The sequence below is a fragment of the Pleurodeles waltl genome, chromosome 3_2 (genome assembly GCF_031143425.1).
Source record: "Pleurodeles waltl isolate 20211129_DDA chromosome 3_2, aPleWal1.hap1.20221129, whole genome shotgun sequence".
In the NCBI taxonomy this organism is placed as follows: domain Eukaryota; kingdom Metazoa; phylum Chordata; class Amphibia; order Caudata; family Salamandridae; genus Pleurodeles; species Pleurodeles waltl.
In genome coordinates, this window is record NC_090441.1 from 2,022,845 (window position 1) to 2,037,278 (window position 14,434).

At 42.0% G+C, this 14,434-nt stretch overlaps 1 protein-coding gene across 2 annotated transcripts in view; it reads left to right on the forward strand.

Annotated features, from left to right (window-relative positions):
• Positions 1 to 14,434, forward strand: part of USP32 (ubiquitin specific peptidase 32) — a 941,828-nt gene that overhangs the window by 698,699 nt on the left and 228,695 nt on the right. For both annotated transcript variants that reach the window (XM_069226537.1, XM_069226538.1), the window contains exons 17-19: positions 631 to 785; positions 4,293 to 4,374; positions 4,975 to 5,049. In XM_069226537.1, the coding sequence (XP_069082638.1) occupies positions 631 to 785; positions 4,293 to 4,374; positions 4,975 to 5,049 (312 nt within the window). The remainder of the gene's footprint in view (positions 1 to 630; positions 786 to 4,292; positions 4,375 to 4,974; positions 5,050 to 14,434) is intronic.

Sequence of the window (14,434 nt, forward strand, 5' to 3'; positions counted from 1 at the left end):
GACTGCCAGCTTTCAAAAGTCTCCCAGCAGACCAGGCCAAAGAGTATTGTGCCCTGTAGTGTTTATGCCTGTCGACAGTCAAAGGTTTTGCTATCATTTAATTTCATGAAATGTGCGTTTATCTACTTTAGGATAGCTTATAGATAAAATGGCATAGCCATGTGGACTCATGTTTATGATCTAGCATTGAGTGCAAAACGGTTGACCATTGTGGGTGCATTGATACACTTCTCTGCAGTTGGGTGCAATCACATTGTACGACAAACTTTTTTAATGAAAATATGCGCTAGAGTGTTTCCCTGGAATAATACTCATTTCCCACTTTAAACGTAAGAACTGCAGTCCTAGAGTAGAAAAACTAGAATTCTGTTTGATCAGTAATCGTTTGACATTGGAGAAAAGAGACTATTCCAGGGATAGGCATGGCTGTGTAAGGACTTCCATGTTCTTGTGTTGCAGTCTGGAGATTTAAAAGGACTGATTCATTGTCTGCTCTGTTTTTACAATCTTGAAGATTGTAGTTACTATCCCACTTCTGTGTGTAGTTTTGCTGTACTGTAGACACTTCCATTACTCACCCTTAAGATCAGAAGTTGACATTTGAATAACGTGACTTTCTTTTTGATGCAGGCAATGTGCCTTCTCCAAATGCTCCGTTGAAGCGAGTGTTGGCCTACACCGGCTGCTTTAGTCGCATGCAGACTATTAAAGTTATTCACGAGTACCTGTCTCAGAGGCTGCGGATAAAAGAAGAAGATATGCGTCTCTGGTTGTATAATAGTGAGGTAACTTAATTTTTTGACCTATCTGTTCAGTGTTGAAATAAAAGCTGTTCATTGCTGGGTTATATCCTATGGGAATTCATTCATATTTGTGATGTCAAGTTTTGTGTAATTAGAGGTCTGGATACAACTACTTAAAGCATATTGTTTCTCAAATATCTATGTGATGATAACAAATGCTTTATCAAAATTGCAAAACATCAAATACAATACAATTGAGTTTTTTTCGGGCCACACCTGGTTTATTGGCTTCCTCTTTAACCTCCTCCACACAAACACCTTTCCCTTTATTCTCCTCTCTCGCCTGCTGCCTTATGTGACATACCTCTGTCATCTCTTTGCTGCAGAAGCGCTTACCTGCGTTTCTCAGCCACCCCTTTCTGCAGAGGAAATGATCAATATTGTCACACCTATTTAGGCTGCTTTTTTGCACTGTTATACGGGGGAAAATACCTTTTAGTGGTATTTTAGACCTGTAATCAATCCATGCATGCTTTAAATAGGACATGTTTGTTGGCTCACATTGTAGAACCCCTCCAGTCTTTGCCAGTATGTACGTTTGGAATGCACAGGGATAGCTTCAGGATTTTGGGGGCCCTGGGCCAAATTAATGTATGATCTAGTTTCAGCTCTTTAATGTTGTCTTTGACCTGGTCACTGACAGTGCACAAGCACATTCGTTCAAATTCTAAATGTGTTTACATCCAATACTCAGGGTTAGCGGCCTGTCTTTTTAATATTGTAACAAAACAGCAGCTCACTATTATTGCAAATAATCTACGCGACACGCTCATTTCTCGTGTGAGGTCCTGTTTTGATTAAAAAGGAACTATTTATGGCTATTGCACGAAACATAAATAAAACACTTCTCTGCAAAATGTCTATAATGGACTCCCACACCCTACCCACAATAAAAATAAATTAAAGTAAAACAGTATTTAAAACAATCTGTTTACCAACTCTTCAATGTCATCAAAGCAAGACTCTCTGCAGAACAGAGCAGGCTGTATTAAGGGGGGCCCTGAAAGGCTGGCACCCTGGGCCAGAGTCCACTTTGCCCATGCCGTAACACGGCTCTGGGAATGCAGGCGTTATCTAATGCGAGGGGGCCGGGACGTGATATAGAGGAGAAGGTGGTGGTGTTCCAGTTTACCGCTAGCTTTGAGATGTCCACATAGCTGCTTGGACACATGCTCTTTATGCACCCACAGGAGCATTAGCAATTATTATTGCTCTCAGCAGAGGACTACAACAATTATTTAACCAGGCCTGACATCGGTTAGCAAAGTGTGTCACCATCTCCATTGACTAACCCATAGTTGTGCATTGCTATCCCAGACATCTGAACATGATTTGATTGCCAAATGAAAAAGTTCAGACCTCCAGCCAGTCAAAATAAAATAATGCCATTCATTTCTTGCGTCTCCCGTTTAAAAGACAACTAATTGTGTTAAATAGAATACTCAAATGTATTATGCACATCATAGTGGTATTTTCTTCCCTAGAACGCCGATTGCTTCCAGTTTCTCATAGGGCTGATTGTCCGACCTAGAGGTTGAGTCTTTTTTTAATGCACCCGTTCTTGATCTTTATTATTAAATTATGGTCATGCCAACTTTAACCACTCTGTTTACTTATTCAGATTTAGAACTAAATAATGTGAAGTATACAGTGTTTTTTTCATGCTTCAATTATTTTAACATTATCTTAAAGTGCACATGCAAGAGGACAAAATTACCACGATTCCACTGATAGACTTTCCAGTAGGAACACCCTAAGTGAAGTTGTGCGTTCCTTAGTATGAGGTGGTGTCGCTCTTTCAGGGTGCAATTTAGAGGAGACTATCGTTTGAGATAATTCTCATCATTTCATGCAGCCTTTGTTGAACCGAATACCCACAGCGTTCTTTCTAAGCCTACGGCCCCTATTCACAAATGTTTTTCATGTAAACCTGTGTCTACAGCCGAAAGTACCTTCTTTACTGCTGTCAGGAATTCTCAAAAGGATTCCTAGCAGGCATACATGGATTTACTACAGAAGATTTCTCTGCTACAACTGCGTAGAAATCTGCACTAATAACTGCCTTGCAGGGGTGAAATGTGGGTGTAAGGTTGGCTACACTCACAATCCTATACGTTTGCTGGCATTCACAATCGGAAATCTAACCCCTTACCTCCGTGTACATGGTGAGAATATCACTCCAGCTTAGAGCTGGAATAGCCCCCCTTCCAGAATGGAAAGTTGAAAGGAACACCCCCACATTTGGAGGTGGTATAGGAAAAGGATTTTCACCCTAAGGAAAATGTTTTATTCACAGAGAAAAATATTAATAGTTGCACAGTGGGCTTCATCCTCCTTTTGTGGAAGTCTGTTTGAATAGAATTTTAGACCGTCGAATTTCAATAAGTGAACAACTGAGTTATGTTCAATTGGCTTTTATGTATTGCACTTGCAGACTAGAAGCATTGTCTTCTGTGTTTTGTTGCAGACCGAAGCATGCATGACTATTTGCAAGAGAGTGGGAGAGAAGATGCAGTGTGGCCTATGAAGAAAGTGTAGTGTCATGCATGAGGTTCTGAGCTATACTTCAAAGCAGGTAGTGCATAGACATCCATATGGATTGCAGAGTGTTGGACAAATGTCTCTTTCATGCATATGAATTGGAGCATTATTACAGGCCTTCGTGTGATTTTTGGTGGGTTTCAGTATCCAGCTCAGGTCTTGGGATAAGCTATTCCTTAAAATTGTGTTATTAACTGAAGAGGTTTAATTACTAACTCTGGTGGAAGAGGCTGAAGTGAAGTACACATGCTCATTGGAAAGGCTCCTATTGAAGATGAACAGTCCAATGCCTGTAGTTTTATTTACTGCAGGTAGGTTGATGAAGGTTACAGTCCAAGATCATCTGTAACTTGAGGGTGCTGCTTCTTGAGTCGCTGGTGCTGTAACTCCATTGCAGCGTTGGGGAGTAATGGCTTTATATATTTTAGCGTGCAATTGATGATAGATGTTATGTAAAGTTAGGTTGTAAAGATCCAGTTAATTTAAGTCTGCAGTGCTTGTGGGTTAGCCAACAAATGTTGCCAAAGTAGGTCTTCAACATCAGCAATGGATGCTCACAATCACTGTCACAATGGAAGCTCACAAACACTGCTGGAATATCACTCAGTGGGCCTTGGGAGGGAATGCTTTACCATTTTTCAGTGCTTTTGACAGCATCCCATTAATCCAGGCTGCTGTCTAATAGTGGGAGTTTGATTGTTGTGTCTATGCAAGTGGTATTTGGTGGATTTTGGCTCCAGTGGGCAAAACGACTGGTCCGTAGCTGCAGATAAACTCTGGATCATGGCCTTATATTATGGGTGAATAAAAGAGTAAGTGAAGCACCTGCCCTTAATTTTGGTCAAGCATTTGTTCCAGGTGAAGGTGCATTTACTGTGGCCTCCATTGCATTGGGCTGTCAAAGTTCAAACGTCTATGCACTAAAGTGAGTCTTATTTATTATTCCAGAATTATCTCACACTTCTTGATGATGAAGATCACATGCTAGAATATCTTAAAATCCAAGATGAGCAGCACTTGGTGATTGAAGGTATGTACCATCAATATTTGTACCTGCATTTAAATATTTACCCAGTGGCCTTTATTTTCATTCAATACTGTTGAAAAAAACACACTTACCTCAAGAGGCATGCAGCTTTTTACTAAGGTAAAAACATGTATGAATGCTAGAGTCCACTACAGTACTCCATGAAATGTGTATTTTTATTATTGATAATATGCTCTCCACAGTACCACAAGGGCAATGTATAGGTACATTTTAATTTGGAACTTGTGTTTTAATTATGACACTTACTTGGAGATAAATATGAAGAAAATTGGAGTCAAACATTGTTTGAGAAGCAGATGGAGAGGGAGAATAAGAAAGGATAGAGGTGTGAATTTTCATTTTTAATCCAAGGGCCTTGTAGACTCTGAAAGACCTTACAAAGAGCCAATGCAGGTGTTTGCTAAATAATGATGGTTACTTTTTCATGCTGATGGACAGAGGACTGATGGAGAGATGAATATATTGCTTTAAATGTATGCACTTATAAAGCTTGAGTCTCGTGTCTATTGGAAACCCTTCTGTATAAAGGTAATTTCAAAAAAAAGTTTTGAAACTAATAAAATTTAATTTTTATGTTTTTAGTTCGGAACAAAGATATGAGTTGGCCAGAGGAGATGTCATTTATTGCAAACAGCAGCAAAATAGACCGCCACAAAGGTAAAACCAAAGCTGTAACATATCAAAAGTGGTGTACATGTGATATTAATTGCTAATAAGTAGGTTTATGGGGCTAATCTTCATTAAATGGTTTGTTTGAAATGATCTGGAGAGTGTTCCTTTCAAAGTTAGTGTTACATATGTTTTATTTTTATAAAAATACATTTATTTGCATTTAATTGTATGTTTGATTTACATTTGTACTTCTACATAGAAAAAGTATGACTTGGCTCTTAAATCTGTAAAATGAATATATGAAATCTTTTAATATTGCTTACCTACATCAAATCTGTTGCAGCACAACAATGTAGAAATGCACTTAAATGTTTATGACTCAATTAATAGTCTCTATCAAATAATGTCACAAATCATTTCCACCCAAAATACTGTTTTGAGAGTCCCCTAATGTAGGCCTGGGGTATATTGATCATACCCTGGTGATACTTTTTTTTTAATAGTAATCCGAGCTTTTACTTATTCTTCAGTTTCTAAATGCAAGTAATGGTACCATGGCTTGCATCCAGCATTTGGTGTTCTGACGGTCCCACTAAAATATTTCAGACAGAAGCCTTATATTGATGAGTTTCATCAGGTTTTGTGTGATGTCCCAGTTACCAGTACTCTTCAACATCTCCCGATATCACTGGACAACGAGGGACATAGAGTGGCACTTTTTTGTATCTTACTGGGGCAGTAATGGCAATAGTGTGTCAGCTATCCAGTGAAATCGCTTTGGTGCTCTGAAGAACTATATAAACCATATTGCATATGCCGTCTCATTCCAGAAGATTATTACAGCCCACAACGTCTTCTACAATTCTTTTAGTCTGACATCTAAATCTACCTGTGTTTCTCACATAAGCGTAACTAATATCAAAATAGCGTAACTAAAATCAAACTCTAGATAGCTGCTTATCCAGTCTTGGATCTCTCATAGATTCACATGCTCAAATCATTCCTTGTCGTCTAAGTGGGAGTACCATAATAGAGCAATATGCAGGAACTATAATAGGCTATAATGGCAGTAACCCATCAGTTTAATAGCCTATCTGTGTCCTTTTTTAAAAAGGAGCAATCTCGAACTATGACCAGTCAGGTGCCAGCACCCTCTAGAACACTCCCAAGAGAGGCTGATTCCATCAGATTTTCTACTGCACGTCGTGTGAAGGGAGTCTCCCTGAGCTCTGCTCAGTTTTTTCCTGTGAGAATCAACTTAACTACATCTACAGTGTCTGATTCAGCCAAGAAAGGTCTTTTTCGTTCCTGCAAGACTTGTGGTGAAATTAAAAGCTGCATGTGGATGACCCACATAGAGACTGTTTATACTGCCTTTACCCACAACGTCAGGTGAAGGAGTGTAAGATCTGTCGAACCTTCTCCTGAAAATCTTTGCGGGAAAGAGAAGAAAGACTGCTTCTGTGTCTACAGAAATTCAGATCCCAAAGATCCAGCTCTTCAGGTGAGGTCAGTGACACCACAGCAAAGCCCCATAAAAAGTCAAGATCCTCTGACCAAGGGCTTTCTAAGGAGAGCAGAAAGGCTTTGAAAACCCACCACAAGGACTCTTGCAAAAAAGGAGAACATTCCTCTAGTCTCCGCAGGGTCAGCCTCCTTGCAACCATCCACTCAATCCCTGAAGAAAAAGGAGACTAACCACCACAGTCCTCCTTCTAAATCATCGAGATAAGACACAGCACTTAGAACTCCGTTGATGACACCATCATCAACGCTAGTGTCGACAATGGCTACCACAGCTACGATCACTACTGTCTTGTCAACGAGGCCATCATCGTCGGCAACATTGCCGACGGCGGTCATTGATACTCCCATCTCATCTAGTAAGGTATATACCTCCAAGATACAGTTTTCGAAGCAACCTTCAATTAAAGAACCGTCAACGACAGCTACATCTTCATCTACAGGCCTACCATCAACAGTTCCACCATCTCCGACACGACTATCGTTGATGGCAACATTGTCAACAACAGCACCGTTGATGGCTAGACAAACGCCGTCTCGGCTCACGGGAGGTAGAAGGGGTGGGGTGGCACGGGGAGGGGTGGAGCGTGACCCAAAAAAATTATTGAAAAAAAAAAAAAAAAGGATTACCTGTTTAGCCGAGCCTCTCCACCTCTGAACCTTTCCTCATCTGCAGGCACAGGCTCTGGTTCCCAGCCTGCCCTGTGTCCAATCCTATGTCTGCTTTCATACTGCTGCCAGCATGAAAGCGGCAGTAGGATTGGATGGAGCACTCTCCCTTCTCTCTCCAATCGGGCACCGCGTTGCCAGGTTGGACAGAGCCTACTGCGCATGTATGTTTGGCCAGCCTGAGCCGGCCGGCCAGACATACATGCGCACTGAGGTGGAGTGCTAGTTTTTTTTATGTTTTAACTGCAAACGTTTTGCACCTGCTGCTGCAGGTGGGGTGGTGGGGGGTGGGGGTTCAACGCTCCTTAGCCGTAGCAGAGCTGCCCCTGGACAAACGTTACAAGCAGCTCCACAATTTACTATTGCCCCCCTCTATCTTGTTATCCACGGATGCTACAACTACTGTCAGGATTGCCAGGGGCAGAAAAACTGCTTTGCATCCTGAGGAAACTTCCCCAACTAAAGTGTCATCCTTGCTCCCAAACCACCTATTAGATTGGAAGGAATGTGAGGATGAGGGACCTTTTGGAGACATACACAGTCCATCTACTCTTCATGTTAAATATCTGGATGACAACGAATACAATGACCAGGACTATGAATCCTACTGCACTTTGCATGGCAAACAATATGAAGATTATGAATATTCCCGACCAAGGCAGGATGTTGTAGAGTTGCCTATCTCCCAAGTCCAAGATTACTGGCCATGCTGGAAGACTACAGAAGGAGGTTCCCAGAGTCTAACCAGGATCAGCAGCAACCACTGCAACCTCAAACAGTCGCTCCGAACATGCCAAAGAACATTCCTCCTCCACCAACATCTAGACTTATACCAGCCTCTACCATTGTTGCGCCTCCGAGGTAGGATGATACCTCCTCGGAAGGAGAGAGAGAAGAGGGAGAGATCATTGTGCCACAACACCCACGAGTAGGAAAACTACTTCGCCCCTTCTCCATCTCCTCCACCTCCTCACCCCTCAGACTCTACCTCTGAGGGCATCGGGGGTTTTCATAACTTAATGGACAGAGCTGCAAAACATTTTCATCTCCCAACTTCCGTAACTCAGGCTACTTTCTTCACGATTTTAAGTAGCAGGACATAAAATCAGTGAGAGCCATCCCCATCATTGACTACATCTAGCGTGAGGGGTTAACAATTATGAAGAATACAGCTAGAGTTCCTCTAGTTTGGAGTCTGGAAAAGAAGTATACGGCCACTGAAGATTTCCCAGCTCGGTTAATTGCCCATCCCAAGCCTGATTCATTTGTTTCCCAGGCTGCTCAAAGGCACTCCAAGAACCCTTCCATTACGATAGCTGCTCCACCATATAAGGAAGGCAGACATCTAGACAATGTAGACAAGAGGTTCTTTGCCATCACTGTCCGTGCAGCCAGTACCCTAGCAGAACAGATGTGGTCAGATGTCAGCAGCTTAGTCGACCTTATCTCAGAGGACTAAAGATAGAAGAGGCAAAGAAGATGCTGCAGGAGGGCAAGTGTACTTCCTCAGAGATCATCGATTGCACCCTAGAAATCGCCTCCACAGGTTCCGGCCAGTTAGCTGGCGCAGCGGTTTTAGGATGGTTGAAGGCCACATCCTTTCGACTAGAGGTCCAGTCTAAAATCTTGGACATGGCCTACTATTTGCCAAACAAATTGACAACGCCTTATTGGCTATTAAAACGGACACTACCTGGTCACTTGGCACTTTGCAATTAAAGAAGTTGCCCTTTCGAGGGGCCAGAGTGAGAGGTTTCTCTTCTAGGAGAGTGGCCTACCAGTGACCCCAAACAATTTCCATCCCAATCACAATTCAGGGCTTCCCACTATCAGGCCTATCGCCAACCACCCATGGCAGCCTACAGCCAGCAAGATGCACAGTGGATACAACCACCCCCGGCAAGGTCGCGACACAAGCCGTAGGCAATGACCTGGACTAGGTACCAGCTACACTTCTTCCTTCTACTCATTCCACCCTGGTAGGCACAAACATCTCAAACTACCTCCACCAATTCAAGGAGATAACATCGGACAAATGGGTGTTAGATTTAGTAAACTACAGTCATACCTTAAAGGTTGTGCAAAGACCACCAAACCATCCTCCGAGAGGAATGCACCCACCCCATCGTCACTTACTGTGGAAGGAAGCATTGCTAATGCTTTCCATGGGCGAGATAGAGAAGGTTCCCCCTCATCAGCGAGGGTTAGGTTTTTACTCCTGGTTATTCATGGTGAGAAAGAAAACAGGAGAATGGAGACCCATCCTAGACCACAGAAAAGTAAACACATGTCTTTCCATATGATTACTCTTTCAGACATCTTTCACCTTCTGAACAGTGGAGACCACTTGACATCATTGGATTTTCAGGATGCCTACTTCCACATCCCCATTCATCCCAAGCATCTCAAATACCTCCACTTTACTGTTGCCAGTACCCATTACCAGTTCAGAGCTCTTCCTTTCGGGCTAAAGTCAGCCCTTTGAATTTTCAAGGTTATCAAGTGTTTCCCCACTTAGAGTATTGGCTGCTGAAAGCTTCATCATTGCAACAAGCATCCCAAGCCACAAGGGCTTGTCTCTCACTATTTCGCAGACTGGGCCTCACGCTGAACTACCTAAAATCCTTCACCATGCCAAGGATTATCTTTCTGGGTGCAGCATATCAACAATATAAAACAAAGCTTCCCTTTCGGAAGACAGGCAATAAAAACTATCTAGTCTCGCTCTCAAACTCTCCAGAAGTAAGTCCATTTCTTAAGACTCTTCAAGCCGCTTCTGGGGATGATCTTCTCTGCTCTATACCTGGTAAATCTAACGCGACTAAGGATGAGACCACTGCAAGAGGAGCTACAGAAGCAATGGATCCAGTATCACAGATCCTTTGAGGACTTGATCAGTGCTACCCCAAGGATGGTGGAAGCACTGTAGTGGTGGTCCCACATAGATCATATCTCCCAGGGTCTGATGTTCCTGGCTTGAGTTTCAGACTTCGGTATCACAACCTAGACTTCTCTGGAGAGCTGGGCGGTCATTAGCAGGACTATCATTTATTACATCAGCAAACAGGAAGTAACCCGATCTGCAGTCCTTTCTCGAGAAGCGCAAGCACTTTGGATTTTGCTCACAATTCACAAAGTCTCCCTTCGAGCCGAACGTGTTAAGTGTAAACAACACTCTGGCAGACACACTCAGCAGAACAGAGGACAGTTGCCAAGGGTGGGAACTAGAGTAACTGGAGGTGGACAAAATCTTCTCTCACTGGGGTAAACCAACATTAGATCTCTTTGCGAAAGACTAGAACGCCAAATGCCAGTTCTTCGCCAGTCGATACCGGGTCCCGAGGTCGTGGGGGAATGCCCTTTCAATGCGATGATCTGGGATCTATACATGCGCTTTTCCCCTCTCCCCATTACTTCCCAGGATTCTCCATAAGATGAAAATAGAGCACTGTTGACTCATCTTGATAGCCCCCCAAGCAGCCCAGACATCACTGGTTTACGTTGCTGATTCTACTGTCATGATCAATCCCATCCGCCTCCCAAAGAAACAAACCCTTCTAATGAGGAACCAGGGCCAGGTTTTACATCCAAAGCCAGCCTCTCTCCAGTTGCACGCATGGCTTCTGAGATCTATGAATTATGAAGTCTAACCATCATCAAGAATGCAGAGATCCTATCTAGAGCAAACTTACAGGCTAAAGTGGAAATAATTATTTTCTTGGTGCCATCACAATAACTTGCACCTGTTTGAAACCTGTCCCGAACAGATCATACCAAATCTGCTTTCACTGTTCAAATCAGGCCTGGTTCATGCATCGATCAAGGTTCACCTTGCCGCAATCTCAAGCTACAGACGTTCAGCACTGACTATATCTCTGTGCTCCACAAGACTCATCAAACAACTTATGAAAGGGCTATTCTGAACCTTTCCTCCTGTGCGAACGCCTCTCCAGAATGGCATCTCAGTGTGGTTATCTCACAAATTATGAATTCCCCTTTCAAACCAATTCATAAAGCTGAACTGGTTTCTCACTTGGAACGTCGCTATTCTACTCTCCCTTACTTCCACCACAAAAGTCGGTGACATACAGGCCTTCACGACCCTAAAGCCTTTCCTACACTTCACAGATGAGTTTGTTCTTCTTAGAACAAATCGGAGGTTCATTCCAAAGGTTCCTTCCCAGTTTCACCTCACTTACCTATCTTACTACAAACTTTCTATCCCAATCCTACTACACCGGCTGAAAGGACTCTTCACACTTTAGATATCAAACAGTGCCTTAAGATTTATCTCCAGCGTACAAAACAGATTTGAAAAACAGAACAACTGCTAGTCACCTATAGTCAAGGGCGTTAAGGCACTGCGGTTACGAAAGCCACAGTAGCATGGTGGATCTCAGCAACAATTGAGTTGTGCCACTCTAAGGCAGACAAGGCCCTGACGAACAAACCTAAGGCACATTCCACAAGAGCAGTATCCCCTTCAATTGCTCTTTTTGCAGGCATCCCTTTGGAGAAGATATGCAGAGCTGCCACCTGGAAGAGCATTCACTTGTTCATGCAGCGCTACAGTCTAGTCAACACAGTGCCGTGACTCTGCTGCAGGGCAGTCTGTATTACGCCATTGATTTCAATAAGGTTATTCCCACTTGTGCTCAAAATCTGAGGGAATAAGCCTCTCTTGGGTGTGTTCGAGCAGATGCTGGCACCTGATTGGTCATAGTTAAAGTTTGGTCCTTTGTTTAAAAAAGACATAGAAAGTCTATTAAATTGATGGGCTACTGCCATTATAGCATATTATAGTTCTTGCATGCTGCTTTATTACGGTACCATAGGAGTCCCACTTCGACGACGGGGAATGATTTAAGCATGTGAATCTATGAAAGATACCAATACTGCAGTTACATGTTGAGTAAATAATATTCTTCCATCTTATTAAATCATGGAGGAATAGAAGTTATCTAAAGACTCATAAAAATAAAACTGAAGTACTATTTCTAAACTCCAAATCCCACACTCGTCCGTCCATCTAATCTTGGTAGTCAGTTACTTTCAGTAATAATACAAAAAGCTTAGGTGGTTCCCATTAATCAAAAATGAGCCAATGCCTAGATTAGGCGAATGTGGTCAACACATTTCACTTTCTCCAAAGCAACCTCCCTTTCATCTTGCCTTAGAACTGCCTAGTAGTAGTTTCAATTCCATCTATTTCTGGATTGACTATAACAATTCATTGTAGTTTAGCCTACTAAAATATCAAACATTTTCCCTTCAGTAATCCAAAATACTGCTACAAGATGGCAAGCTAGTAAAAATTCTCTGGAATCCCACCTCAAGGCCGAATTAGAAGTCCCAATTCCTAATTAAAACCAGATTTACTTCTGCAGAGAAAAAGGAGAAAAAGGACTTGGAAGAGCTAAAGAAAGAAAAGGAAATTGAAAGGAAGAAATATATAAGGAAGAAGATGAAATGGGGCAGCAGGTTTAGCATGAAGCACGAGTTTGGTTGAAGGTGATAAGAAAGGAAAAATACTGACATGGAAACACAGGAGAGGGGGAGCAGAAAGTAAAAATAGGAGAGAGCTGGAAAGAGAAGTTACATTGGTGGCCTCTGTGGAAAAAGGAAAAAAGGTGAAACACAGATGGGACCTGGGATAGAAAGTGAATTTGAATTGAGGCATGGGAAAATGATTGGGTGGGAATTTGGGATTTAGTTCTCCCTCCGCTAATATATAGTCCCATTGAATAAAGATGGCGGGAAAGGGCACAATGTTTCTTTAGACTTCATTTTCCCATCTGCATTATTGCAGCCCTTCAAATCACTACGTTTCCTCCCGGATTCCCGGTCTCCCCTCTAGGATGGATAACACTCTAAAATATAATTTATTCAGACTTAGCTTGCCTAAATCAATCCGATTATATAAAGATAAGATACTCTTATAAGGCAATTTGAGTTCCACCAACATTAGCCAAATCTATCACTTTTGTAAGTTTAACACCATGAGAAACATATTTTATGATACATGCACAACAATATTCTATATCTAGGAGGTGAAGATGCTGTAGATATTCTTTATATGATCTTAGGTCAAAGGTGCTCAATAAAAGACATAAGTATATTAATCTTGGCTGCTTGTAGAATTTGCAAAAGAACTTAAAATGTGCAAGAGAGTGCTGGGAAATTTTGTCACAGGGTCAAAGTGGTAAAAAGTGAAACCAAGAACCTTGAGCGGGGAAGGATACCAAAAAGTGCAGGGTGTTGAGTCTGAACCTAGGCAGATAAAATCTATGAACATAATTCACAACCCATTTATAGATAGGCTTCCGGCCCTTCAACATGCTTGACCTCTAAATAACTGGAGCTTAACTCACAGTATATTTTAGAAACTCTGGCTTGCTGTTTGTGTTGTGTAAGGAGTGATCTCTCTGTAATCTTGGTCGTGTTATCAAATCCTTAGGGGTAGTCAAAACAAATGTGGCAAGCGAATAACTAGAAAACCCCTTTCCACATATGTGAGCCAAGGGATGGAAAAGGCTCGGTCTTTTTTTAAACAATCTTCCAGAACCAACTGTGAAAAGGAAGTATGCTGCAAACACAAAATCTTTACCCAAGTAATGGCTCGACCTGGACTGAATCTTCTAGGAGCGGGAGTCCAGTCTCTAAATATGTGATGAGGATAGCTGTACTTTTGGGGATCGCTAGAAGTCTACAAAGAAACCTATTTTTTATTTATTTCATTTTTTAGCCCAGCTGGGATTGTATAGTCCCATCCCCCTGCCCCGTAACACCCCAAAGAAAGACACATAGATTTGTATAGATTGCAAAGTTCCTTAATGGGTCTGTGCCCCAGTTTCTTGGAGAACTTGAAAATGCCTTCAGTTTACCCAGTAATTTGGCAAGCTTTCTGATTGAGAAGCTCATCCCATCCTAAGTTCTCTGAAAAAGTGATGCCAAGGGTAATTAAAACTATGGACTTTTGTGATCAGTGTCCTACCTAAATGAAAAGGGCATGAGTGGGTCTTTTTGGGACCACAAGTCATTTTATGGCATTTTGAATGGTTTATTTTCAAGTTATGGTCCACCATGAATTTATTAAAAATGTCAAGGAGCAGGCTGTTGGCAGTTCGAGCAATTAGGACCGTGTCATCAGCTTATAGTTCTACAGGTACAAAACGGTCCCCTACTTGTGGAATGTCTTTACCTTTATCAAAACAGATTCCAACATATTTATATAAAA